General features: G+C 40.7%; 1 protein-coding gene across 1 annotated transcript; it reads right to left on the reverse strand.

The window, feature by feature from the left end:
• Window positions 1–1,442: 1,442 nt before the first annotated feature.
• On the reverse strand, window positions 1,443–23,592 carry LOC113406289 (uncharacterized protein CXorf38-like). The gene is made up of 7 exons (XM_026650273.1): window positions 23,360–23,592; window positions 17,840–17,974; window positions 15,012–15,134; window positions 14,731–14,880; window positions 10,402–10,584; window positions 5,733–5,904; window positions 1,443–1,519 (listed from the first exon to the last, which is right to left on the reverse strand). Exons 1-7 carry the CDS (start codon window positions 23,573–23,575, stop codon window positions 1,443–1,445), a joined length of 1,056 nt encoding a protein of 351 aa, XP_026506058.1. The 5' UTR covers window positions 23,576–23,592.
• Between the last annotated feature and the right edge of the window lie 2,662 nt (window positions 23,593–26,254).

Genomic DNA, 26,254 nt, shown 5'->3' on the forward strand with positions numbered 1-26,254 from the left:
TTAGTGCCTACATAGATTAACAGTATGGGGTAACAGTCATAGGGCTGGATGACCCTTGACAATCCTTCTGTAATGTATCCGATACAGGCCCCTGGCAGGCAGCACACCTCCTGTGGTGCCTATCAGTAGGCACCTCTCACACTGGATGGTCTCCCCAGCCTGGCTTTCTATGACGGGGAAATGGGTAGAGGCATCCATGGTTGGGTTCTCTGGCTGGACACAGATGCAGGTGGAGAAGCCAGGAACAGTGTTGGCACTGTGATATAGCCTTTCCAAACCATGATGTTTTTCTCTCTCCCGCCTATAAAATCCCTCTCAAACTTCCCTGTTTGCTGCTCCTTGGTTATTTAGCAGCTGGCTTTTAAGCCCCTCTCTCCTAGTCAGCCCTGCCCCCTCATTAACACATAGAGAAAGGGTGATCAAGGCTCAGAGGCCAGGAGGTGAGAGCCTTGCTCATGCACACTCAGCTAGCTGCTAGGCGGCCTCTGGCCCCCACAACCACACAATTCCCAAAAGACCACAGTGTAAACTTTAAGCAAACCAGAAGAAAAACCAGACAGACAAGCTCACTCACCCCAAGAGTTAGCTCTCGCTTCTTCTTCAGCAACATCCCTCCTCCTGCAGCTAGAACCCACCATAGTCTGCAATAACCCTATGCACAAGTTTATGGTCACTGGATCTGCATAAGTGAAGACTCACTGGCATTCGCCAACCCACTACCTTCAGGCTTCCCCCTGGCACCTGCTCCAATGCCACACACCACTTCTGTAGTCGGGTTTCTCCATGGCACTTCCACTGATGATTTCACTTTAAGTAAATATAGCTAACGTGGCAATGGCAGATTTGCATCCATCAGCTGAAGATTTGGGGAAAGGCCTATGAGTGGGGCTACACAGGACATTGATACTACACAGGGTTTCAAGGTATCCCTTTATGACTCCTGAAAATCATTACATTTGTCATGCTGAGGAACAGTGTGGATTTTGTGAAGGATTCAGTTGTTAAATTACCTTGGCTACATCGATTTCTGTGTTGTGCTTCTCACATGACAGATGAGGGGATATATGGTGTGGAAGTTCCGTGCAACAATGCTCTGTTATTATAAAGAGAGCAGAGACACTGGCTGCTGCTGTAGGCTCATTCATTACCAGAATCAAGAGACTCACATAATGTTCCTGCAGACATTCCCCCTTATCTTTTATAGACAGCCTCCGGTGAGATCAATCAATTTTTACAACAGCCCAGGGAGTGATTCTCTCCAGCGCATGCTCTCCACCTTATGCCTTAACTAGACACTGATAAACAGGGCTCTGAACCTGGCTTGGAAAAGCAGCTTAAGGAAAAAGAATCTGTTAAGACCAATTTGAGATGAGCCATCAGGAAAACTCTTCTGGGACAAATGGAGGAATAGTGGGGATGACACAGCTAGGGTGCATCTATGCTCAAATGCTGGCTAATGACAGCTTTCTGAACATCAGGATTCTCCTGATGATGACGACACATGGACATACATCATCAGCTACAAGACCAGAGGATAAAGAGAACCATCCTACTGGTTAGGAATCTCAAGATTCGTGGCACAATGATGGATTCTACGGTAACCAGCCTTGCCTTAGCTATCTTGTTACCTACGATCACCAGGCTCAACACATCACTTACTTCCTGCTGATTTTCATGGTAATACTCCAGAACACTGCATAAGCACAGTCAAAGTGCACAGGGATGTCAAACTCAATCACAGAGGGCCATGTTTTATTTTTAATTATGGTTCATACATTTATGAAAACATACTCAATTCATCCAGTGAGTGGGGTTTCTACAAAACCAAGGGTAGAATATGGCCCTTATGTACTAAATACTGTAAATAAAAGTTTAGCTTAGTTACTTGTTTAGTATCTTATAGTCACAACCACATCACTCAGTAGGAAAATACACCCACCCACAGGAGCAGTGCTGTTTATGTCCCTCATTGCTTTTCATTCTTCATCCTTCTCAGTTTTTCCTCCTACGTCTGTCTCTCCTTTCTTCCCCCTTCACTTCCTTCCCTGCAGCATCAGTTCGCACCTCTTGCCCATTCACTAAGATCTTCAGACATGAAAAAGTGAATGCTGATATCTAAATGTAATCAATTTGGTGTTAACCCCCAATGAGTTAAATGGGGGGTGGGAAGGTCATACATCTGAGTCACTCTTTCAGGCTCTCTGCAGACTTAAAAAATACTGCAGCAGGTTACTCTATTAACATATGGATGGTTTTCATCACAATTATGAAGAGATATGAATCTTTTTGTTGTTGTTAAATGAAATCTTAGACTCTATAAACTCTGAACACCCACACGGGCCCCATAATTCCATAAAGAAAGGTGGGTATTTGATGCCTTTGCATCAGACCCTAGGTTTAGGGATGGGGAATATCCTCTCCTTGGCTTTTTGGTAATTTAAGCAATAAACTGAATCTGAAAAGAATCAGAACTTTTTTGAATTCTCGCCACTGGATTTTGATGTATCAGGATTTCTTCTTGTAAAATACAATTCATCACAAGAATGGTTTTTCACTTCATTGAATGTCATGTTACTGGAAATGAATACGTTTCTTGGTTTGTGCTCTGGCAAAACATATTTTGTAAATGTTATATGCTTCATAAAAAAAGCAATTTAAGTACTGTATTTCATTAAGAGGTTACTGCCTATTGAAAGGCCTCAGTGCCAGTATATTTCTATCTACGTGGTAAGCCCCTCCCTGTTAGTAGTCACTTATAATGCTGGAGTCAAAGTCATTTGTGAGAATAACTGACAGAACAAAGGAGTCCATTACTATACTTGTATAATCTATTACAGTATTTAGACCACTGCTGAACTGACAGACAACTATTACTACATCATACAGGAAAGCAAGTAAGCCCGGAATATCGTCAATCAAAAACCTTGCTAATGGAGAACTTCAGCATTGAGCCTCAAAACCCTTTAAATTGCTCAGACAGCTATCTCAAATCCTAGGAATCTATTTCTGTCATCCCTGTTCTCTGCTATAGTAAAAAAATAAAATGTGCCAATTGTTCTCAAACTCAAACTTAGAACGGCAATTGGGAGCTAGATTCTTCTCCTATTTATCTCCATTGACTTTACTGGGGGCAGGATCAGACCCGTTTTCTAAAGTGAACACCTCTAATAATTGCTGTAGCCAATACTCAACACAGTGTCAGCTTTTCAAAATATTAGCTATTGTAGTGTAAACTATAGTAATAAGGAATATCACTGGCTTCTGGGAACCTCCAGGGAGGTGAGGCTAGGCCACCTCCTTAAGAGTAAATGCAAAAAAGTATCATCTGCTCACTTGGCTTCCCAGACACCTGTTCCGCTATTCTAACAACAGGCAGGCTGGTGAATTCCGGCAACACCCAAAAGCAGTCGCCCAGTCAGAAACTTGAAAGAAAGAAGAATTTTCTAGGCCATGAAAAAGGGACAAATATATACATAAAAATAACAAAAACAATGAATCTGAGGAGAGGAGACACAAATATTAACATTACACATTCATAACATATGAATTTTGTTCCTTTTATTGATTGCAAAATTTTTATTAAAAAGAAATGGTAGCTCTCAAGAGATTAAATACATTTATGTTACTGCCAACCCTTTAGAGGGTACTGGAAAGCAAAATGTACCTTAACATTCACATTTTGTAAAAATGAGGTTTTATAAAACTTAAGACTAATAGAAATGTTTCTATTAAAAAATAAAATCTAATGAAAATAGTTGCAGGGAACATTTAAGTAAAAATAGTATCTGAAAACAACAACAACAACGTAGCACTAAAACTGAAATATTGTAATATGGACTGCACAAAATTCAAACTGAGTTTGCTGATCTCCATTATGTTAAAGAGAAAAGAAATAAAATTGAAAAAAACAAAAAAAAAAAAAGGTTTAAGTGCTTTTTTTTTTTTTTAATTACATTAGTTTCAGTATTCTGGAAGGTCATTGATTTTAAATGTTTTATTATAAATGTATGATTATTTTAGTTGACAGTGTCCCTCACTTGCAATATTTTTGCTCTTAGTGGGAAAAACTGGGGTTAATAATCTCAAATTATAATTAATAATCTCAAATAATCTAACAAAATTATGCTTTGCCAGTACTAAATGCATCATCTGTTGGCATTAAAAAAAAAAATTTAGTTATGTTTTATTGTGCTTGCAAAAAATTCTTTACAAATATTAAAAAAAAAGCACAAAAAGCCAGGACTTTGCTCCATTAAAATTGGTACTACAGGATTCTGACAGCTGCAAATTTAGCAGAAATCCTGAATCCACTGTTTTCAGGGTTAAGCAACTACATAGGACTTGACCATGCAAAGCACCGTTGAAAGAAACACGGATAGTTAAAGCATTGGTGATGAGCACTTTCTCGAGAACTGTGCAGTGGTCTGCACGAGGTACTAAGAGATGTATGCAGTTTTGAATCATGTAAGCAAACCTCTATGCCCAGACTGCAATGAGCGCTCATGAATGGGAAAAACGACCATGTCGTGAGTAAAGACAGGATATGGTCAGGGAACGGCGTTGTACAGTGGTCATTTTAATTATTTTAAGACGGTTTTGCTGCCACCCTTAAGTGTTGCTGCTTTACACCAAAGTGACTGAGGAGCCAATGTTAAACTGAGAACAGAGGGTGTTATGAGGCCCAGACACAGAAACAAATGAAACTCTCTCTCTCACAGCCAGCTGCTCAAGGCCTCATGGCATATGCTAGGGACTGTATTTTTGCTGCCCAACATCCATTCTGTTCAGCTTAACTGCCTTAATGGATCAACAACAACAAAGCCCCAGTGGCTCAGTACTGCCTTCTCTCAGCCTTCCATACCCTTGCAAGATCAATTCCTTCAAGCCTACAGTTTATTTCCTGGCTCTAGCTAGGTTTCTCCACATTCTTGAAATTGAAAAAGGAGGCAGGGGTTGGAGGGGAGGGAGGAGTACATGACATTCTTCCAAGAAACAAAATCATCAAACCGCAACAGGAAGTTTTGAAATTTTAGAAAGGCATCTCATGACAATTCACCCTTTAAGTTTGTTTTCCAAGCCACTAAAGAGGCTGGGCATACCCTCACTCAGTGAGTGACAGACTACGTGTTGACAAGTCAATCACTTACAGGAACTTCTCTTCAAAACACAGTCACTGGCACTTTCACAAAAGTTGTTCTTTGGGAATACACTTCATTTCCTTTAACAAACAACCTATATTTAAAACAAAAAAACAAAACAAAAACGCATCAGTGAATCTTCCTCTAATCGAGTGTTGCACTTGTTTCTTAGTTCAGTATTTTTTATGCTTTTTAACCTGGTGGTTCCCAACCTGTGGAACAAATCCTCATGCAGATTATCTCTTTGGTCCTTCTTTTAACCTGTATTTGATCATTTCTGTAAAGACGACTGAATCTTAACAATTCCACACCTGCTGAAATACTACAATTGATGGCCTTGACAAAATGTGTCCCTATTAAACAACAGTTTCACTAACACTGTGCAGTAATCACTGCCATTCATTATCATAGCCTAATTAGTTCCCTGGGAGATGCCCCACTAAAGCGAGCGTGTCAAAGCAACACATCCTGATAAAGAGAATTATTCTACATGACAGTACTCTTTTCCTCAAACTCCTTTACAAATTTTTGCTTGTAACATCCACAACAGCTTAAGAGAGAGGAAAAGCACTTTTCCTAAATGAGTAAACTTGCCTTCATCCTCCTCCTGATTGGGATATTCTTTCGTGGTCTCTTTCATAGATCTTCTTTGGTTGTACCCCTCTTTTTCAAGGCCTTCTAGCCTCTGCATATCTGCCTGAAGACTTATTTGGAGATCACCGCTGTCCTTTAAGAAGTTCTTTGTCATCTGTATCCTATTTAAGTTCTACAGCAGCAGCAAAAAATTCAAAAACAAAACCACATCTTGATGGAGCCAAAACATTACAATATAAGCTTCTTCAACTATCACACTTTCTTGGTATTTGCTCTCTAGCATATAATTTCCACATCCTCTAATTATAAAAAGGCTTTTTCATTGGCTTGTTTAGGATTTCTGCATTTTCTGGCCAGAAATATAGAAAGAATCCTGCTATTAGACTCTTATTTGTTTTAAATATACAGTGTTGTAGCTGTGTCAGTCCAAGGACATTAGAAAGACAAGGTGGGTGAGGTAATATCTTTTTTTGGACCAACTTCTGTTGGGGAGAGACAAGCTTTTGAGCTTATACAGAGCTGACCTGAAGAACTCTGTGTAAGCTGGAAAGCTTGTCTCTCTCACCAATAGAAGATATTACCTCACCCATCTTGTTTCTATGTATTTTAAGAGCGAATTTGTTTTAAGCTTTTTTTAGAGCAAAAGCTGGTGAGTGGGAGTGTAGCTTCAGCAAAACGAGGACAGAGAATGTGGGAAACACGTGAAGCTGAGGGCAGGTTGCCTAACAATTCTCACCAGAGAAGAATTTAAACTCAGATAGATCATCTTTAAGATACTGGTCCACGTAAAGGGCTTGTTTCGACCATCCCTGTGGACAAAGGATTTTTATCATGTAAGCAGATAACAATTTGACAAAGGCAGGTAATCGTTGATGCAAGATTGGACTGTAAACCTGCCTCTGTCAATGAAGTCCGAACAGCTTCACAGCAAAACAAATCCACTGCGCATCTTACCAAACCTGTTATGGCACATGCACTGTACATTTTACATTTAGGTAATACTTAGTCCTGCCTTGAGTGCAGGGGACTGGACTAGATGACCTCTCGAGGTCCCTTCCAGTTCTCTGATTCTATGATTTTATTGTCTCAGACTTTAAACTATAATCGTAGATTAATATTCTGTTAAAGTGGAGTGACACTAACAAAGAGCAAGAAAATTATAGCTTATGGTTGTTACAGTAACCTTAATTCATCTGGACTCATCTCTGTGTGTTCTAGCACATGCTACATGTATTTGAATGTATATTCCCAGTTCATTTCTCCTCTCCCCACAGGCAAAAAAATTCAATGCAAAGACTTAAGGCTATCTAAACTCTCTATTTTTTAAAAGCGAGGGTGAAATGAGTTAAGTAAAATTTATTTGTAAGATATTGGCCTATTTACAATTTCAATTGAAAAAAACATTCCCAATTTTTGGCAGGTTCCCCCCCTTCATCGTATGATGATGTGAGAGGAAAATCCACTTGCAGTCTTTGGCAATCAAGTCTTCCCTGCTCACAGATGGAGACTACAGGAGGCAGCTCATCCCAGAAGAGATCTTTTCAGATGGTACAAGCAACTGCAGCTCCGGGAAACTCAAGCATGCAGCAAGAAGGGCCTGGGAAAAGCAATTCACAACTCTGCCAGAGACCAGCAGGCAGCATATACTACACACATGCAAGGAAGCCAAATTACAGCCACTGTGGTGGCCACATCTTTGCACGGCGTGCACGTTTAAAATATCTGACAATGTTGAAGGATTTTTTTTTAAATTTAACTATTGTTTAGGATTTTTTATTTGAAAAGGGGGTTCTTTAAAAAAATTCTCGTGGGGTAAGATGAGGATTTTTACATCTGGCATACAGAAAGAGAACTAAATTTTAAAAAGTTAGAAGCAGCTGATGATGGGAGGAAAATGTAGACTAGGACAAAGGTTCTCAGACTATGTCTGTGGACCACCAATAGTGTCAATTTCAACCTGCGCAATCAAATATTTGGTGACTGGAGGAGGAGGGGAAGAAGGTGACCATGAAAGGATCTCTCTCAAAGCAAACAGGAAAATGAGAGTTGGAAAACACCTAGACCAAAAAGAGATGAATTTGAAACTATGGCACCAGTATTGAAGGGATATTCTCAACTCAGCTTTGGGAGCACAGCAGAAGTGGGGAATAAATATGAAATGTGGGACATGGAGATGATCAGCAAAGGGCAAAAGTCTTTCCCTCTTTTTAAAATGTTTTCTTATGGATGCTAAGCATATCATGCGTGCTTCTGGGGGTGAGAAGCATTCAATTTATAAGAGAATTATGCATGCTACATACTTTAGTAAACAATTTTGTTTTTTACTGAAGCATAAAGGAAAGCCAACCTGAGGGCATTTTTCCAAGAGGAATACTCAACTGCAGAGAACATTTTCACTAGCAACAACACAGTTCTTCAAAAACACTTGCAAAAGGTAAAATTGAGTTTGTTCAATAAAGATGTCAATGAGAATGGAAGACTGAGGATAAAGAAATGCCAAGTTTGTTAAACATTTGTTTTACTTCCTAATTTACAGTGGAGGAAGAGAATGAGCCATGTACAGATTGATCACATTTCCCAGAATGAGGGGGAGGAATTGCTGTGTAAATAACAACTGAGACTGTTGAAAAGGGGGGTATTTCTTACAACAGAAAAAGGAGATTCAGACAACATACCCTTCACAGAAGACACTGAAAAAAAAGAGATGCTGGAAATTACATACGCATTGGACAGTGTCCAGGTTTCAGGGCCAAAGTTTCACTTACTTTAAGAATGCTTTTTGCTCAAGGTTTCACTTTAGGTTCTTTCCAGGTTACTTGAAGATGCAAGAATGATGTAGAGGTGCTTAGAAAAAAAATTCAAAAGACACCCAACAAGTCTGGTTCTATCCCTAGAATAATCAGACCTGTTTATAGCGTTTATCTTCTATTGTGATAAGTCAGATGAAATTTGAGACAGTCTCACAAGGTCTCACAGATCACCAGATGGGTTCAACCAGGTTTGTCCAGGGCTTGGGAATTATTTTACTTGTTTATTTTAATACCTTCTCATAGAATTTAAACTGAAAAAAAAAATCTTCCTCTCAGCCTGGGTTCAGAGCCTTGTAAAAAGTGAACAATCCTCCCCCCAGTCAAGGCTTACTTGGAGCTCAAAAAGGCTTTGTGCAGCCATGGTTTCAGTCTTGTTTTAAAACAAGAAAGGGGTTTTAGATAGCATGTTCCTCTTCTCTTTGCCTGGAAGGAAGGTTTTGCTCCTGGTGCATGGCACTCAACAGCACCTGGGAGTACCTCCCTCTTCTTAGTATCCTGGGAAATTAATACATAACAGCTGGCACAGTCTGGTTATTCTGACAATCACTAGGGTAACAGCAAGCTCCTGTAGTCTTGACTACAGTCAGTGTTAACCCTCTTTCTGCCAGTCCCTGGAGAGGATCTACAGAATGTGTCACAGCTTTCAGCATGCTCGTGCAAAGCCTTATGTTGAGAGCAAGGTTACATTTTTAAATTTTTCTTGTAACTTAAATAGAGGAGAGATTTAAAAATTCACAGAAATACTGTCAAGGTAAGACTTTTTTTTTTTTTTTTTAAAATACAAAAAGTCTTCCTTTACCTCTGCTACTAACAAAAGGTTAAAGTATTAAAAGCAAAATAATTTGAACCTAGTTTACTTTTCTACTTTTGTGGTGTTTGCGCTCTGATTTTTTACATATTTACAACAAGGAAAACTGACTAGTCAGTTTCATTTTGTTTCTGTTAGCTAATACAATGCTCATGTTTGCAAACATGGGAGGGAGATGTTTCTATTTTAAAAAACTAATTTTCATCAGAATAAAAAAAAAAGCAATTTTAGGTTTTGTAAAAATGTTGTTTTAAACAAAACTTTTTTAAAATTAAAATTCCCAACAGTGTTTCCTTCAGCTATATATGCAGAAGCAGGTTTTAAGACAATTAGAAGTTTGTGCTAAAAACCTTCAAACTTTTTTTTTTTTTTTTAAATGCACCTTTAGAAATTCTGATAACTCAAAACACATAACACCATTAATTTTAGGACAAAAGTTTAAAGAAAATATAGAACATGTGCAGGGGAAAATTCAGCAAAGATATCTTGCTTGCTTAAGGGAACTGTTCTATTCTAGGTGCAAATATGTAACTGCTATTAATGCTAAAGGGAGTTACATAACTATATCAAAAGAGGACGAGAACATCTTGAAAAGCAGACTATATGGACACATGCATATCAGAGATCTTGTGCACAGATTATTGCCATGTTAAATCAGGGAAATTCAATGTACGTTGTATACAGTATTCACATTTTCAAGCATCTTCTGTACCTCAACTAGCCAGTCTTCAATGCTGAAGTTTAGGAGTTCCTGGAAAGATGCTCTCAGCAGGCAATCACATTCCATTCCGTATCTCAGCGTCAAACTGCCTAGATGTAGTACTAAAGTGGGAGGTTTTTGGAACATCTCTTATGCTCCTGGAGGGATTTCAAGTTTACTATATGGTAAACTGTAAGCCTGCCTTCACTTGGCTAGCCCTTTTCCAGTAAATATTGGTTTAAACGCAAAAAAGAAATCCTGTTCATTACCCAGAATGAGCCATAACTTCTTTCCTTTAAATATCTGACTAATACGTTAAGTCTTTTTATGTTTTTTTAATTTTAAAAGTACCTCTTCAGACAGCATCTCCTGCTCTTCTACCAGAAGATAGATCTCTTTAAGTCTTTCCTTTATTAATTCCATCTCTATTTCACTTATTTGGCTCCCACTCATGCAAACTTCTGTTTCTCCTTCCAATCCATCTGGCTGATCTTCTTCCCCTGGTATATAAACAGCCCAATCCGATGACAGAAGCTGTTTGGTTTATAAGAGGAAAATGAAATAGGTGATTAAATTTAAAAAGGCACTCTTTCTGGTACCATAGAGAGAGCTCCAGTTAATGCTACTGTAATAGAGCAGCCATTCATTTTGTGGTTTCAGTAGTGTGACAAAGTACTCTAACTATGCAATGAGTTCAGATTAAATAAATCTGTAAATACTTTTCTATAATCTTTATCAGTGTTGCTCCCGGATACTTCTAGCTCCTCATTTCTATAACTGTACAAAGTGAATTTTAGGCTAACTTTTACCTCCAACCCCACAAAGCAAGCACTTGTGGTGTCATGTCTTGATTGCGCTGGGCACCAGGTTAAAGGTCTAGTGCTCTAAGCACATGAAACTGACATATGGAACACCAACTCCATAATTTAGAATATATGGGGGTACATATAAAATGGTTATTTCAGGATTTCAGCTAATTTGTTCCAACATGCATAAGCGATCAAATTTAGGTGTTCTTAAACAGCTGTCTGTACAGAGCTGGCTGATCACATGGTGCTGGCTCTCATATTCCACCAGGAGAAACAGCACGGGGATGGGGTGGGGGGGACAAAGGGAGGAGTAAAAGAAACCGGCTGGATAAAAATTTTTTAGAAATATGATTTTAGAAAAACAGATTATTTAAATCAGATTTTTTAAATTTACATTAAATACAGGTTTATTTTAAAAAAATAAAAGGTGCAGAGAATATTTTTTTCATTTCAGTTTATTCATCTAGTTCAGTTCAATGATTAGTTCATTCAAAGTTAGGAAAACAATGGGATGGGAGTTGAAAAAGCATAAAAGCTTGTTTTCCTTTTTCAATCTATGAATAAAAGCTAGATGTGAGAGGATGGAATCTACTAGTTCTAAAATCTTGAAGGACATGGTGATCAGAAAATCAGTTCAATTCACTAACTACAGATAATACTTCCTTTGTTTAATAAATCAGTTCATTTTAAATGCAAACATATTTTGATAAACTTTTCTCATGTATCCAGCACAATTAAGATAGTTTTATTTAACAAAAAAAAAAACAAAAATGCTTTTTTAATTAAATTTATATATAAAGAGCTTTACACAAAAATAAAAAACAATGTGTAGTAAAAAAGAAATGCACCATTCACCATTTTCTAATAAAAAAAGGTAAGTGTTAAGAATCTGAATAAATGTATGTTAAGCTCTTTAGTTGCTTAAATAAATGTGTATAAATATAGCATATGTTCTTGATTAGCAAAAAAGATGTACCACGTTTAGTACAAAGGCTGTATTTAGTTGCAAATCAATATGTTTTAATGGTTCCCAACCAGTGAGGATCAACCTTTCTTTAGGAAAATAAACTAAAAAGTATAAATGCAATGCAAAACAAAATTAAAATCAATTATTTAAATTCCTTTGAGTTAAATGAAGCCACCCTGAAAAGGAGAGAATGTGAGTAACTCTTTTTGAAAAGTATAAAGCATTTATCATTCCAAAGACAGAAACATAAATATGTACTTCCATACACCTGCTGTTATTTTTCATGTAAGAAATTGCTGTGGCTGCCTCAGGGGTGTTATGCAACAGAAAAAAGATGGGGAGGTGGTCCATGTGATGGAGAATGGGAGAGGAAGAGATGCCTGAAATAATCTGTCCATTGTGGTATTGTTCACACTATCAGAGGCTGAACCCCCTTGGTGTGATGGTCGTTATACCGTGCCCTTTAACCCCATTCATTCCCTTTTCTCTCTACCCTTTTTTTACACAAAAGTCAGTCTTTTGGTAGAGATTGGTGATAATGTGTATAAAGGAAGCATCTATGAAAACTACACTGTATTGTGTAATTAAACAGCTCAGAACCATTCTCAGTCTGTAGCCTAGGTCCGAAGACATAGGACAGACAAGGGCTGTATCTCTTGGACATTTAGGGGTACTGCCTACCGAGTGTCAGAAGTTATCAGCTTGCTGTGGTGACAGTTTTAGAGTTTACATATAGCCCTTATAGGGAAGAATGAAAGAAAAGTAATTTTGTTCTCTCTAGTGCCGCTGCAAGAGCTTGTTTAATGGGCTTTGTCACAGTTGAGGGCAACTGCACCTGTAGTCCCTGTGTGGTCCAGCAACAGCACCCACATTTCAGGCTTACAGTTCCAGCCGTTGCCTTTCTTGGGCAGAGACCGATATCTCACCCCGGTCAGAATGGAATATTTCTAGGCTGCACAGTTCCCTGTCTTCACTGTGTTATTCCCAGCAGAGACAGGCTGCCCAAGCACAGTTATTTGCTTTCTCTTCAGAGACTGATAAGAGTGATGGTCAACAGTTGTATGTTACCTCACAGCTCTTTTTATGCAAGCCTTCTTTATTCTTAAGGTAAAAGCACTACCGAGAGAACATATTAAAAACAATAAAAGAAGCTACATGCATGCGAATAAGTTTACCAGAGATCACCCCAACTGCACCATAGGCTTCAGGAGCAGTCCTTCAACACTTTACCACAGGATTTCTTGTTGGATACAAGTTCATCATCGCCTCAGCTCAGAACTAGTATGCAGTCTTATGTGGCCTCAGCAGGCCCAGTCTTTCCAGCCCTACCCTAAGAATTGGGGCCCTCTGTGGATAGGGATCTTGTCCATTTGCTGGATCAGAAAGCAGAACCTGAGCCAGTTTAAAACCAGGCTATTTATCAAAAAATCCTTTCTTTGCCTGTTGGTCCCTGGAGAATCCAGTTTGAACTAGTATATTGCAACCTCTCCAAGGGGTAGCATCAAAGGTCTGATAAGGGAGGAGTTTCATTAGCATTCCCGTCCTGCCAGAGCAGGTGCATATAATGCCACAACAGCACATACAGTGGACCCAAAGGTAGTAAGCCTAATTCAGTAAGGTGTAGCTTAATTCTATAAAGTTCATTCAGGATATTGCAGAAAATTGTCAATCAGTCACAGGCTCAAAAGCCTATTTTAATAAAACCACTCTATTCTGTCGATTAGTAACAGAAAATAAGCAATATTAACAGTGACTTAAGCCCAGAAAACCCTACCAACATTTCCACTTATCAGGCAACATGATCAATTTCAGTTCTTTTCTGCACAGACCAATTCCTCAAATGAATATTCCCTTAAAACCACCTTCCCAACTGCCGCTTAAACCTGTTGGCAAATAGGTGGCGTGGCGCAGGAAAGCTTTCATTTTATCCCCTCATCCCACCACATTGTGCAGCAGCCACATATAAAAGTAAATACAGGTCTATATAACCTCTTAAACTCCTGAAAAGCAGCTGTAATATTTAATATTGGAAGAAGTAATAAGTTGGATGAACATGCCAACTCCCCTATGATCTCTAGATATAAACAGGTAGGACAAGAGCATGTGTAGAAGAATGAGATACTCTGGGGCATGGAGCTGGTACTTGTGTAGAAGACAGAGTCGAGAGGGATATCTGCGCTGCGAGTAGTGTGGTCTCACCCAACATCAGGAGGAGGATTAGATAAATAACTACTTCTAGACTGGGTACAAGATAGATGGATGGGGCAGACTCAGCTCTCTTGCTTACAGTAGTAGAGAGAGGATTGCATTCAGAGGGCAAGGTAGGAAGATGCTGTCTCTTCAGTACAGAGAGGAGGGCGAGATAAGTCTCTGATCTGTATATGAATATGAAGAGACACGCAGGTTAGCGTAGCTACCTCATAGAGGGAGGGTACATTGGCGGAAGGAGCATGGATGGTTGCATTGGAGGAACAAATGGCCCAGCAGTCCAGGGACTGGGGAAGCTCAAAGGTGGCATACAGCTACCTCTGCCACACCAATCAGGTCTTGCGCCAAACAGAGCTTGGATGGACGGTAGGATCAGGGCCAAAACATCTGGTAGAAAAGGGCTGTTTCCCGCTCAGCCTCACAAATATTTGATTTACAGTGGTGAGTTACCATTGACCCAGAACCTGCAAACACTGGAGAGTAGTGCTTCCTATGATGAACAGTCCCATTGACGGAAGGTATTTGACTCTTTTTGTAATGTACAATGAGACTGGACATTTAAATAAACAGAGTAGAAAAATATAATCCCCCAGTGAAATTTCAGAGACTTTTAAAAGTCCTTGCAGATTTCTAATGTACTGGATTATACCTACAATTTATAACAAAAAAACTACAGATCAGAATTATTTCTTTTACCTTTTCTATCCTTGTACTAGCAGTCATAACTTCTGGAACATTCTGGAGTTCCTTTAATAAATTCTGAATCTTCTTTTCAAACTCTTCCAACCATAAAGAAGAAACTTTCATTTCTGAAGAATGCATTAATTCATTGCGGCACTTAATCACCTAAACAGGAGAATGAAGAAAAACAGCACTGCTACATGACGGCCATACCCATCCCACCACACAAGCTACAGTATTTTACAGAATATATATTAATTAAAAATAGTTCTTGGAAATAGTCTGGTAGATTTTACCTCTCTGACTTTCTTCTGGTCAATACCACTGAAGTGATCACAAAAGTTGAAAAGGTTTAGAAGAGCAGCTGCATCACACTTGTCTGGTCCAGAAATATCCATCTGCCCACGAGGCATATAAGCCTACATAACAAAAGTGCACGATACCAATGTCATTTTTGGTTTCAGGAAGTACACAAATGTGTGATTTCCTTATCTGCCTATAAGCACTGTTTAGGTTTCAAAATGATATTGCCTAAAGTAAATGCAATAAACTAGAACACAATCTCTACAACTCCACTTGCTGCATTTGCCAATTAACAATGTGTTCAAGCAAATGGTTATTTCCTTCACAACCCTTAAATCTTTCCCTACTTGATTATTTGATTCTGCAATGAAGTCACAATGCTAAATGAACACTATAACATATTGTATAGTTATACACACTCATGACTTCCCTGCATCACTAGGGAGTTGCACACTTTAAAGCTTGTGTCGGCTCAGCTCTTCCCTCCATTCCCCGCATGAGCTTCTTTTGTGCCACCCTCCTATCCCCCTCTATTTCAGGGACACCCCGCACCTCCAACTCCCTCCTTCATGCCAGGGGCTCTGTGTTCCCTCCCACCATCTATGCATCCAAATCCCCTGCCCCCAACCAGGTGCTCTGTGCCCCCCTTCAGGGGCACCGGAACAGAGGGGGCCCAAGGCCCTCTAACTTTTGAAAGTCTTCCACTTTTCACCACGGGTCTGGATCCCTGTCCCTCCTCTTCCCCCCCAAGGCCCCACCCCCAGGCTAGATCAGAAGCTGGAGCCCGGTCCAGGGAGCCCGGGCAGCTGTGGGGACCCACCCCTCCACCTGCCTGGGGCTGGGGGGCTCGAGAGCAGCCCCAAGCCTGTGTCCCCACCCCAGGCAGATGGAGGGGCCCGGGCTCCCCAACTCGGCTCCAGCTTGGCCAGGGGCCATGGAGGGGACAGGGCCTCGTAGCTCCACCACTTTTAGGAAGAATCCATTGCCCCTGCACCCCACTCCCCCATGGAGTAGGAGACAAGTCATTCAGGATGTCAACATCTTAAACTGTATTGAGAGGCTGGGCAGAACTGAGATGGGGGGGGGGGTATTGTTACAATGGAAGGAGTTAATGGCTGCCATCAACCAGTTCTTTGATCTATGGTTCTCAACCAGGCGTAGGTGTACTCCTGGGGGTACGCAGAGATCTTCCAGGGGATACATAAACTGATCTAGATATTTGCCTAGTTTTACAACAGGCTACATAAAAAGCACTAGTGAAGTCAGTACAAACTAAAATTTCATACAATGATTTGTTTATACTGCTCTATATACTGTATTTTACGGTAGCGTGATGTGCAGATAAAATGTATGTCGAATACATTGTGTATGTCATTTACTGATGCGTACAAGAATGTTAATGAGGTTGAAGTTGTAGTTTTTAAGTGAGGTGAAACTTGGGGTACACAAGACAAATCAGACTCCTGAAAGAGGTACAGTAGTCTGGAAAGGTTGAGAACCACAGCAAGAGACCATAACAGATCTGATTAAAGTTGCTAGGTCTGCTAACCAGATGCCAGGGCATCATGTGTCCCCTATTTCACCCTTTTGCTTTTGTGATTTTCACCAAAAAAAATTGATATTCTCCCCACCAATGCCTGGAACATTCCTTGAAATTTTGCAATTGATCTGATGTAGCACTGAAAAGTTATCGTCTTACAGATGTATCCCATCAAGTTGAGCACAGAGCTGTGCAAGTTCAGCCATTCGGGTGGGAGATTAGTGAGTGAAGGGAAAACGATATTTTAAATACACATATCTGCAATAGCAGACAAAACCAGGAAGGTTTTTTTTGGTGGGGAGGGGGAATATTACTTTTCACTTCAGATGCTTTGTTGTTCACGTGTACCAGCACATCATACCACCCCTGTTCCCAGAACACTACCCAGCTACAATATCCTCTAGAATGAAGCACTGGGATTATATGGGGACTTTACCCTGGGTTAACTGCCTGCCTGCACAGACCACCACCACCAACACATTGGTTCAGACAGATGAAGTAGCCTAGTTAGTATAAAAGTTTGTGTGTTATTTTGCTACTTTTTAAGGGGTTTCCTTTTTTAATTAAATAGTTTAAACTGAACTTCATCTTTTGATGCACAAGCTTCACTTTTAAAGGATTTCTTTAAAGAGATCTGTGAGACTACAAGTATTTATTCCATTGAGAATTTAGATACATTACTGAGTACTTTACAGACCATGTTTCAGTCAGTGATTATTTTAGAGGATGTTCAGCAAATCAGGAAGCAGAGCAGAAATGCCAACAATTTTGCATGGTACCATTGAACTTTACAACACTGTAAATATTACCAAATACTATTCCTAATACCTTTTCATTATATTTCTTTGGGCTGAACTAAGAAATATTGCTATACACTGGCTTGGATTTAAGCCTAGTCAATGTGTTTTCAAATCCAGGATGAAATAAAAATGAAATCAAGTTGGTTAAGCCCAAAAGGGTAGTGACTTGGATGCTCAGAACATGGAAAAGCACAAGGTTAGCCACTGAAACCTTTCCTTTTGTCTACTATTAGCAAGAAAAAAGGACAATACATGTGCAACAGTTTGTTCTCCAGGGATGAAATCCTGCCCCCACTGAAGACAATGGGAGTTTTGCCATTGTCTTCTACAGGGCCAGGATTGCACCATACATCCAAATCCTGCCCTGACAGACTCCTATCCAGCCAAACTGAATTCATTATGGAACCACACGTGGATGAAACTGAGGACATGAGCTGACCCCAAGTGTGATTCTTCTAAACAATGAATTTAATTATGTTACCTTTGCAAGTTCCCATGAGTTAGAAGGCCAAAGCCAAGGTTTGCAGTTTCCCCAGTGAACTTCTCCATTCCTGTTGGTGTGATGATTCAAAATCTCCTTTTTCCACTCTGTGCACAGTGAACAGCTGGACTGAAACTAAAAAGAAAAAAAAATAGGAAAGAAACCAATGTAATTTACCTTAGTACTTGCACCCTTTAAATTACACTTTAAAAAGTGCACAGGGTTATTACTACATTGCAGCAGAGGCTAGAAAAAGGATTCAAGGAATGTTCATTCAGAAATTTGATCAAATGCACAGATTCTCATATGCAGAGCGCTGAACTGTTACGCAGAGATGTAATTGAGAATTTCGGTATAATAAATACAGTAGGTTAGGGCAGTAGCCTCTCACCTCTAGAGACCTGGGTTCAACGAGAGTCAGGACTCAACTGGAAATGAGTCTGAAGCTTCTCCTATCCAGGGTTAAGGCCAATGCTAACCAGATGTCTCAAATGAGGGTTGCGTGACAAACCCCGTGGTGAAAGAGAAGAATGCTTTAACAGCAGAATTTGAAGTTATGCATTTTTTCCTTACAATTTACATTAGGGTTAATAAAAGACATATCTGAACATGGTTGAATCCTTAGGGAATTTTCAGCTGGGAAGGATGTCCTAACAGCTAAAGCGTATAACAGTTTATTCCAATTTAACTTTTCTGATTGTTCTTTCTACATGTGCACGCACATACAAACCCTCCTCCACCTTTGTCATTAACTTTGTGGGGCAGAGGGATTAAATATGTATGTGAATTAGACTGTAAACTCCCCAGGGCAGAAACTTTGTTTTATTTGTAGGTCTAATATAGTACTCAGCACTCTTATAGGGCTGCACAAATAAATAATTGTGGGTGGCACTGAAGAACACTAAAGTGAATGTTTGTTATCTTGAATTATGTTACAGAGTTTGTTTGTTTTTTAAATGTACTCTAACAGAGAGGATCAGTGAACTGCCAGCTCTCAGTACATTGTTTCTGGTATGTAATAATAGTGATTATTATTACTGGATATTATGGAGTCACAGGTCATGCTTCCACAGTTGAAGTTGAATTTAATTTTGCACTTAACGCAGAAATTCAATCTCTTTGTTATGTATGAAAAACACTGTATATCCTCTACAAGACTATGGAATTTACTCTGAGCACAGAATGAATTTTCTGAGCATGCACAAGTAAACTCATTCATTAGGTTCTATTAATTAAAATAGATACTTTAAAATATTCATCCTGTCTTAGTCCTTTTTGGCCCTATGAGCTTAATAATGGAGTATGCGGACACCATCATAACAACAATAGGATCATGATTAAGGCATTTGAGAATGTAGTCCCAGATTAGACTAAACAGTTTTTTAAAAGACATTTTATTTATTTAATTTCTTCATGGTGTTACTATAGAGCAGTCAAGCTAGTTTGGGTGCCCTTACTGCATTTCTATACCTTAATTTGTTTGGATTTCTTTTATATCTAAGCATAACTCTGAATTTCCTGGGTTGATAATGCTTGTTTTTAGATAATTACAATATCCACAAGTGGTATCTAACACAATGTTCATACTTCTACGTTACTGTTACAATAAATTAACATGAGTGAAAAGTAGATGAAGAATCTCATTATGGTGCTTAGGGGAAGCTTTCTTCACAACATTAAACTACCCTACATAGATTGGCACAAGCATCAGTTTTTCCTCAGAAGAGTACTAAAGAAGCCATGTGAGAAGCTTCCACTATGCCCAACCCTAGCCAGTACTACTAAACCTTCACTTTCATGTGCACTAACACTTACTACAGTAGACCCTCAGAGTTACAGACACCTCGGAAATGGAGGTTGTTCATAACTCTGACATGTTCTGTAACTCTGAACAAAACATTATGGTTGTTCTTCAAAAGTTTACAACTGAACATTGACTTAATACAGTTTTGAAACTTTACAATGCAAAAGAAAAATGCTCTTTTCTCTTAATTTTTTTTAGTAGTTTACATTTAACACAGTACTGTACTGTATTTGCTTTTTGGGGGGAGGGAGTCATCTCTGCTGCTGCCTGATTGCGTACTTCCACTTCCAAATGAGGTTTGTAATTGACTGGTCAGTTCATAACTCTGAAGTTCTATTGTATTCACCCTTCTCTCTCTTTGCTGGAAACTAAAAACAAAAGTTTTATCGCTGTCAAGCGCTTAAAAAAAATTAATCGTGATTGATCGCACTGTTAAACAATAATAGAATACCATTTAGTTAAATATTTTTGGATGTTTTCTACATTTTCAAATATATTGGTTTGAATTACACCACAGAATACAAAGTGTACAATGCTCACTTTTTTACTTTTGATTACAAATATTTGCATAGTAAAAATAAAAGAAATAGTATTTTTCAATTCATCTAATACAAGTACTGTAGTGAAATCTCTTTATCATGAAAGTTGAACTTACAAATGTAGAATTATGTACAAAAAAACCTGCAATTCAAAAACAAAACAATGTAAAAGTTTAGAGCAGGGGTCGGCAACAGTAAAACATGATTTACTGTTGCATGCTGCTGCCCGCCTGGGGTCCCTGCCGCCGGCCCTGCTCAGCCCGCTGCCGGCCTGGATGGACAGAACCCCGGGCCAGCAGCGGGCTGAGTGGGGCCAGCAGTCAGGACCCCAGCTGGCAGGGGCTGGAACCCCAGACTGGCAGCGGGCTGAGCCACTCAGCCCGCTGCTGGCCTGGGGTCCGGGCTGCCGGCCTCACTCAGCCCACTGCCAGTCTGAGGTTCCATCCGCTGGCCCCTGTAAATGTAAAATGTATTACTGGCACGCGAAACCTTAAATTACAGTGAATAAATGAAGACTTGGCACACCACTTCTGAACGGCTGCCGACCCCTGATTTAGAGCCTACATGTCCGCTCAGTCCTACTTCTTGTTCAGCCAATCGGTCAGACAAACAAGTTTGTTTACATTTGCAGGAGATAATGCTGCCTGCTTCTTGTTTACAATGTTACCTGAAAGCGAGAATGAGGGTTCACGTGGCACTTTTGTAGCCGGCTTCACAACATATTTACATGCCAGATATGCTAAACACTCACATGCCCCTTCATGCTTCAACCACCATTCCAGAGGACATGTGTCCATGCTAATGATGGGTTCTGCTCAATAAGAATCCAAAGCAGTGTGGTACTAACACATGTTCATTTTTATCATCTGACTCTCATGCCACCAGCAGAAAGTTGATTTTCTTTTTGGTGGTTTAGTTCTGTAGTTTCCGCATCGGAGCGTTGCTCTTTTAAGACTTCTGAAAGCATGCTCCATGCCTCGTCCCGCTCAGATTTTGGAAGGCACTTCAGATTCTTAAACCTTGGGTCAAGTGCTGTAGCTATCTTTAGAAATCTCACATTGGTACCTTCTTGCGTTTTGTCAAATCTGCAGTGAAAGTGTCCTTAAAATGAACACGTGCTGGGTCATCGTCCGAGACTGCTATAACATGAAATATATGGCAAAAAGTGGGTAAAACAGAGCAGGAGACATACAATTCTCCCCTAAGGACTTGAGTCATAAATTTAATTAACGCATTATTTTTTTAACGACCATCATCAGCATGGAAGCATGTCCTCTGGAAAGATGGCCAAAGCATGAAGAGGCATACGAGTGTTTAGCATATCTGGCATGTAAATACCTTGCAATGCTGGCTACAAAAGTGCCATGCGAACACCTGTTCTCACTTTCAGGTGATGTAAATAAGAAGCGGGCAGCATTATCTCCCGTAAATGTAAACAAACTTGTTTTCTTAGTGATTGGCTGAACAAGAAATAGGATTGAGTGGACTTATAGGTGCTGAAGTTTTATATTGTTTTGTTTTTGAGTGCAGTTATGTAACAAAAAACAAACACACCCTATATTTATAAATTGCACTTTCACAACAGAGATTGCACTACAGTACTTGTATGTTGCGAATTGAAAAATACTATTTCTTATCATTTTTACAGTGAAAATATTTGTAAAAAAATATAAAGTGAACACTGTACACTTGGTATTCTGTGTTGTAATTGAAACCAATATATTTGAAAATGTAGAAGAACATCCAAAAATATTTAATACATTTCAATTGGTATTCTATTGTTTAACAGTGCCATTAAAACTGTGATTAATCGTGATAAATTTTTTTAATAGCGATTAATTTTTTTTAGTTAATTGCAAATTAACTGTAATTAATCAACAGCCCTAATCACAACTGATCTTCAAACAACAACAAAAAGATATCTAGCTCTGTATAACGGCTATGTATGCCATGCAAAGAGACAGGAGTTTGAGAGCAAATACAAAGGTCAACAAGGCTTTAGGCAGTTAAGTGCCTAGTAGATGAGAGCACAGTAAGCCGCAGAAAGAGCAGGGTAGAGACCCAGTCAGTCCCATAGCACTCTCTGCTGAGCCAATATTGGACTCAGAAATTGAATGGCTGGGATAATAATGGACCATAAAACTGTGAATTAGAAAGCAAAGAAATTCTCCATCTCTGAATTTCTTGTCTAACATCCCACCTAGAACTTCTTTTCTGGGCTAACCATCAGGAACCCCGATGTGAAGGAAGGAGGGAGGGCCCAATCCTGCAGCCTTCCTGGGACTGTAGTCGGTGATTAAGTAAATGAAGTTGTGCAGGTAGCACTGCGAAGTCTCTCATGTAGGTCTGGAAGAGAAGCAGCCCCACCCCCCCCCCCACTTTAAGAACTAAGGTACTCAAAAAACGAGTGAACTAGACAAGGAGAAAAAGATAATGGTCTAACAACATAGTGCTCACAACTCTGTGCTCTGCTCCTAAACTCCAACACCTCCTCCCAAAATCAGCCCAGTTCCTCTATTTGTTGGTGCTGATTTAAGCAGCAGTGCCATGCATAACATTGCTGATGCCAAGTGTTCAAAATTCACGAATCAGTCCTCTAAAAATCATTAGAATTTTAAAAAGCAACATGCTGGGGGGGGGCGGGGTGTTGCCTGCTGGTTCTCGAGCCTTCAGGCTGCTCTCAGATCATGTTTTCAAGGTTTTCTCTGCAACCAAGAGGGCTAAAAACTTAGGTCAAATGACAGTCCAGAATCTCTCATCATCACCACACTGCAGAAACTGGAGCTTTAAGAAAACTGTGCTCACCAGACGCACAATGACATCACCAGAGCTGGCCATGCTGACTTCCTACCGGCAGTGCAAGGGTGGTGCTCTCCACGCGGCACAGGCTTGCCAACCTTGCAGGAGTGGAATTCAAGATTAATCTTTAATGGCAGACTGTCACGTGACCAAGTCTCCAGGACCACATCCAGCCCTAGCAGGGGGCTGGGGCAGGCTGGCTACACACCGGGGTAACAAAGTGCACAGGCTGAGCCTCGCGCCCCTGAGCGGCGGGGCGGGTCTGATGGGCTGTAAGGGACCCGCTCCCCGCGATGGACCCCCAGCACTTGGGCGCTGCCTGCAGCCCATCAAGAGCCACCTCCCCGCCCCGAGCGCGCTGCGGGCTCCGGCTCTCACCTGCCTGCCCCGGGGAAGGCAGCGGCCGCGGCAGAGGCGGCCCGGGGGCGCCAGGCGGGCGGGGCTGCGGGCGAGCAGCTGGCGGTGGAAGGCGCGGAGCTGCTCCCCGGCGAAGCGCTGCAGCGCGTCCCGCAGCAGCACCAGGCAGTGCCCGGCCTTCACCCAGTTCTTGTACTCGGCGCAGTTCAGCCGCGCGGCCAGCTCCGCCAGCGCCATGGCCCGCGCCGCCTGCCGGGGAGGTGGAGGCCGGGCTCGGCTGGCCCCGCCCCGGCTCCGCCCTGCAGCTCAGCCCGGCGGGAGGCCAAGCGCCGTCCAGCAGAGGCCGCTGAGAGCCGCGCGCACCCCAAGGAGAGAGGAGCTGCAGCGAGGCGAAAGAGCAGGGCCAGGCTTCAGTGTGGAAACAATCCTGCGTTTTATTTTAACTACAGGTGTTTAACCTGGTTTTTCAGCACCTGGGGTTGGAACCCTAGTCCGGAGTGTTGTCACGCCCCTGCCTACCTGGAAGGAGGAGGGCTCAGGACTTGTATTTACCACCACCACCACCGTCCAGGTTCTCATGTAACCGCATCATTCCGGCAGCTGGAGCTTTCAGAGAAACAACTCTTGCACTTCGCATACTGAAATGACAAGATAAGCTTCAGAGGTTGTACTTGCAGGAGCCATGATTAGTCCGGTAAGGGTGAGGTTTACAAGAATAGGCCCTTCCAGGTCAGCTCCAAATGCAAATCTCATCTCCCAGCCTCTGCTATACTCTACACCTAGATTACCCTGCATTGTTAAGAGAGGAGTGAGGATGGGGAACACCATGTCAATGAACCGCTCTGATAGCACAGCAAGGGATGGTAATTTGGATTATGATGCATGTATGTTAAAAGTGGATTTAATGATATTGCTACTTTGAAGGAAAGACTAGAACAATAAAGAACACAGCCCAAGCATAAGGTGCCACATTCCCAAGTCACAACCCCATGACAGAAAACCCTTAGCAGAACCCTGAACACTTAAGGCCACCAGAAGTTAGGAAAAGCATAAATAAAGCAGTACATCTTACAGCTCAGGCTTAGACATTTATGAAGGAAGAGAACCTTTTATCTTTATGTAAGTCCAGCCAAATTCATTTTGTCCAACTAGAGAAGTCCATTAGCGTAGTATACCTCAGAAAGGTTCTATGCACAGATCCCTGTGATGATTTAAAAATATCCTACTGAAATGTAATTACAGTGGAATTCCTGGTAGCCACTCAGATTGCTGAATGGCTGACAGACCATTCACCAACATATTGCAAAAAACCCTTCACCCTGTCAGAAGCCAAGTTTATCCATCAGCATGCAGTGTAGTTAAACATTTTCTGCTTTGATAGATGAGCTTATTTCTGACAGATTCATTACATATGCTAGAAACTAAAAATGCTCTAAGCCAATCAGAATGCAGCATGTCAATACTACAGCCAAGAAGAGAGATCACTCTGATACATATTTTTATCAAAATACATGCATCCTACCATCCATCAGGTGGAATCTACGCTACTCACATAGTACGAGGGAAATAAAAGTAAACAGAGCATTAAGAAGTTTCACTCATCTGCTTTTGAAAATAATTATCCACACTTTGCATAATGGTCTTCCTTAGTATTTGTGCAACAGCAGAAGAATGATCTCAATGTAGTTTCCACTATAAGATACTGTTTTAAAGTTAGTTAAAGTCTGGCAACGTTATAAGTATTTGGAATGAAGTTTTCCATGCTAGGTGTCTGCCTCAATTTATAAAAATAAAAAATTTCAGCCAAAATGCTTCAGCAATGTCAAAAAAAGGAGGGTTGGGAATGATGTATTGCCCATTTTAAAAAAATGCTGGCAATCTTTTCTTTGAAAAACTCGTGTTCCCAAGCTTTGGAGCAGGGACTTGAAATTTGGCAGGGGATGAACCTTTGAGTCAGGGATGTGCCTTTTATCATCCCTGTGAAAACATCCCCAAATTTGACCATGTTATAAGACTTGGGGAGGGGAGGGGGCAGAAGGTGTCTCACCCTGTGCAGTAACTGAGGTTCTTCGAGATGGTTGTCCCCATGGGTGCTTCACTTTAGGTGAATTTGCACCCCTGCACTTGTAATCAGAGATTTTTAACAACAGTGCCTGGTTGGGTCACACATGCACTGTCCTCCATCTTGTGCCATCTCACATGGTTACATAGCGCTGTGCAATCAACTCTCCCTCGGTTTCCTCTCTATTACAGTCTATGGTGCAAAAAAATTCTGAAGTAGAGGGGAAGAAGGAAGGTAGTGGAGCACCCACACGGACAACTCTCTCAAAGAACCTCAGTTACTGCACAAGGTGAGTAACCTTCTCTTCTTCAAGGAGTGTCCCTGTGGGTGCTCCACTTTAGGTGACTGTAGAGCAGTGCCCCTCTATGGAAGAAAGTGGCTTCAGAGTTGCAGTCGTGGCAGATGATAAAACCACAATTACCAGTAAAGAATCTGACAACAAGTGCTGCTCTATGGCATAATGCTGTGTGAACATATGGACTGATGCCCAGATTGCTGCTTTGAAAATGTTCATAATTGGTACATTGTTGAGGAAGGCTATCAAGACAGAGTGCGCTCGGGTCCCTGGTGGGGGCTGTAGCTGTTGATGGCGATAGCAAAGGTAAAAGCATCTGGAGATCCATTTAGACAGCCTCTGTTTGGATATGGCATCCCCCTTAGATCATTCTGTGATGGAAAGAAATAACTTTAGTGACTTTTTGAAAGACTTTGGCCTCTCAATGTAAAATGCTAGCGCTCTTCGGATGTCCAGGATGTGAAGCATTGCTTCTTGTTTATTCCCGTGAGGTTTTGGGAAGAACGATAGGGAGATGGATGGGTTGATTCAAATGGAATGAGGAAACTACTTTAACTAA

Source organism: Terrapene carolina, unplaced genomic scaffold (assembly GCF_002925995.2).
Source record: "Terrapene carolina triunguis isolate 2854851 unplaced genomic scaffold, T_m_triunguis-2.0 Scaffold24, whole genome shotgun sequence".
Taxonomy (NCBI): Eukaryota; Metazoa; Chordata; order Testudines; family Emydidae; genus Terrapene; species Terrapene triunguis.

Coding starts and splice junctions, on each gene's coding strand:
- LOC113406289 (XM_026650273.1), bottom strand. CDS start 23,575: ATGGCGCTGGCGGAGCTGGCCGCGCGGCTGAACTGCGCCGAGTACAAG. Junction 14,881..15,011: donor ACCAGAAGAAAGTCAGAGAG/GTAAAATCTACC, acceptor TCTCCTGTTTAG/GTGATTAAGTGCCGCAATGA. Junction 10,585..14,730: donor CTAGTACAAGGATAGAAAAG/GTAAAAGAAATA, acceptor TAAACCAAACAG/CTTCTGTCATCGGATTGGGC.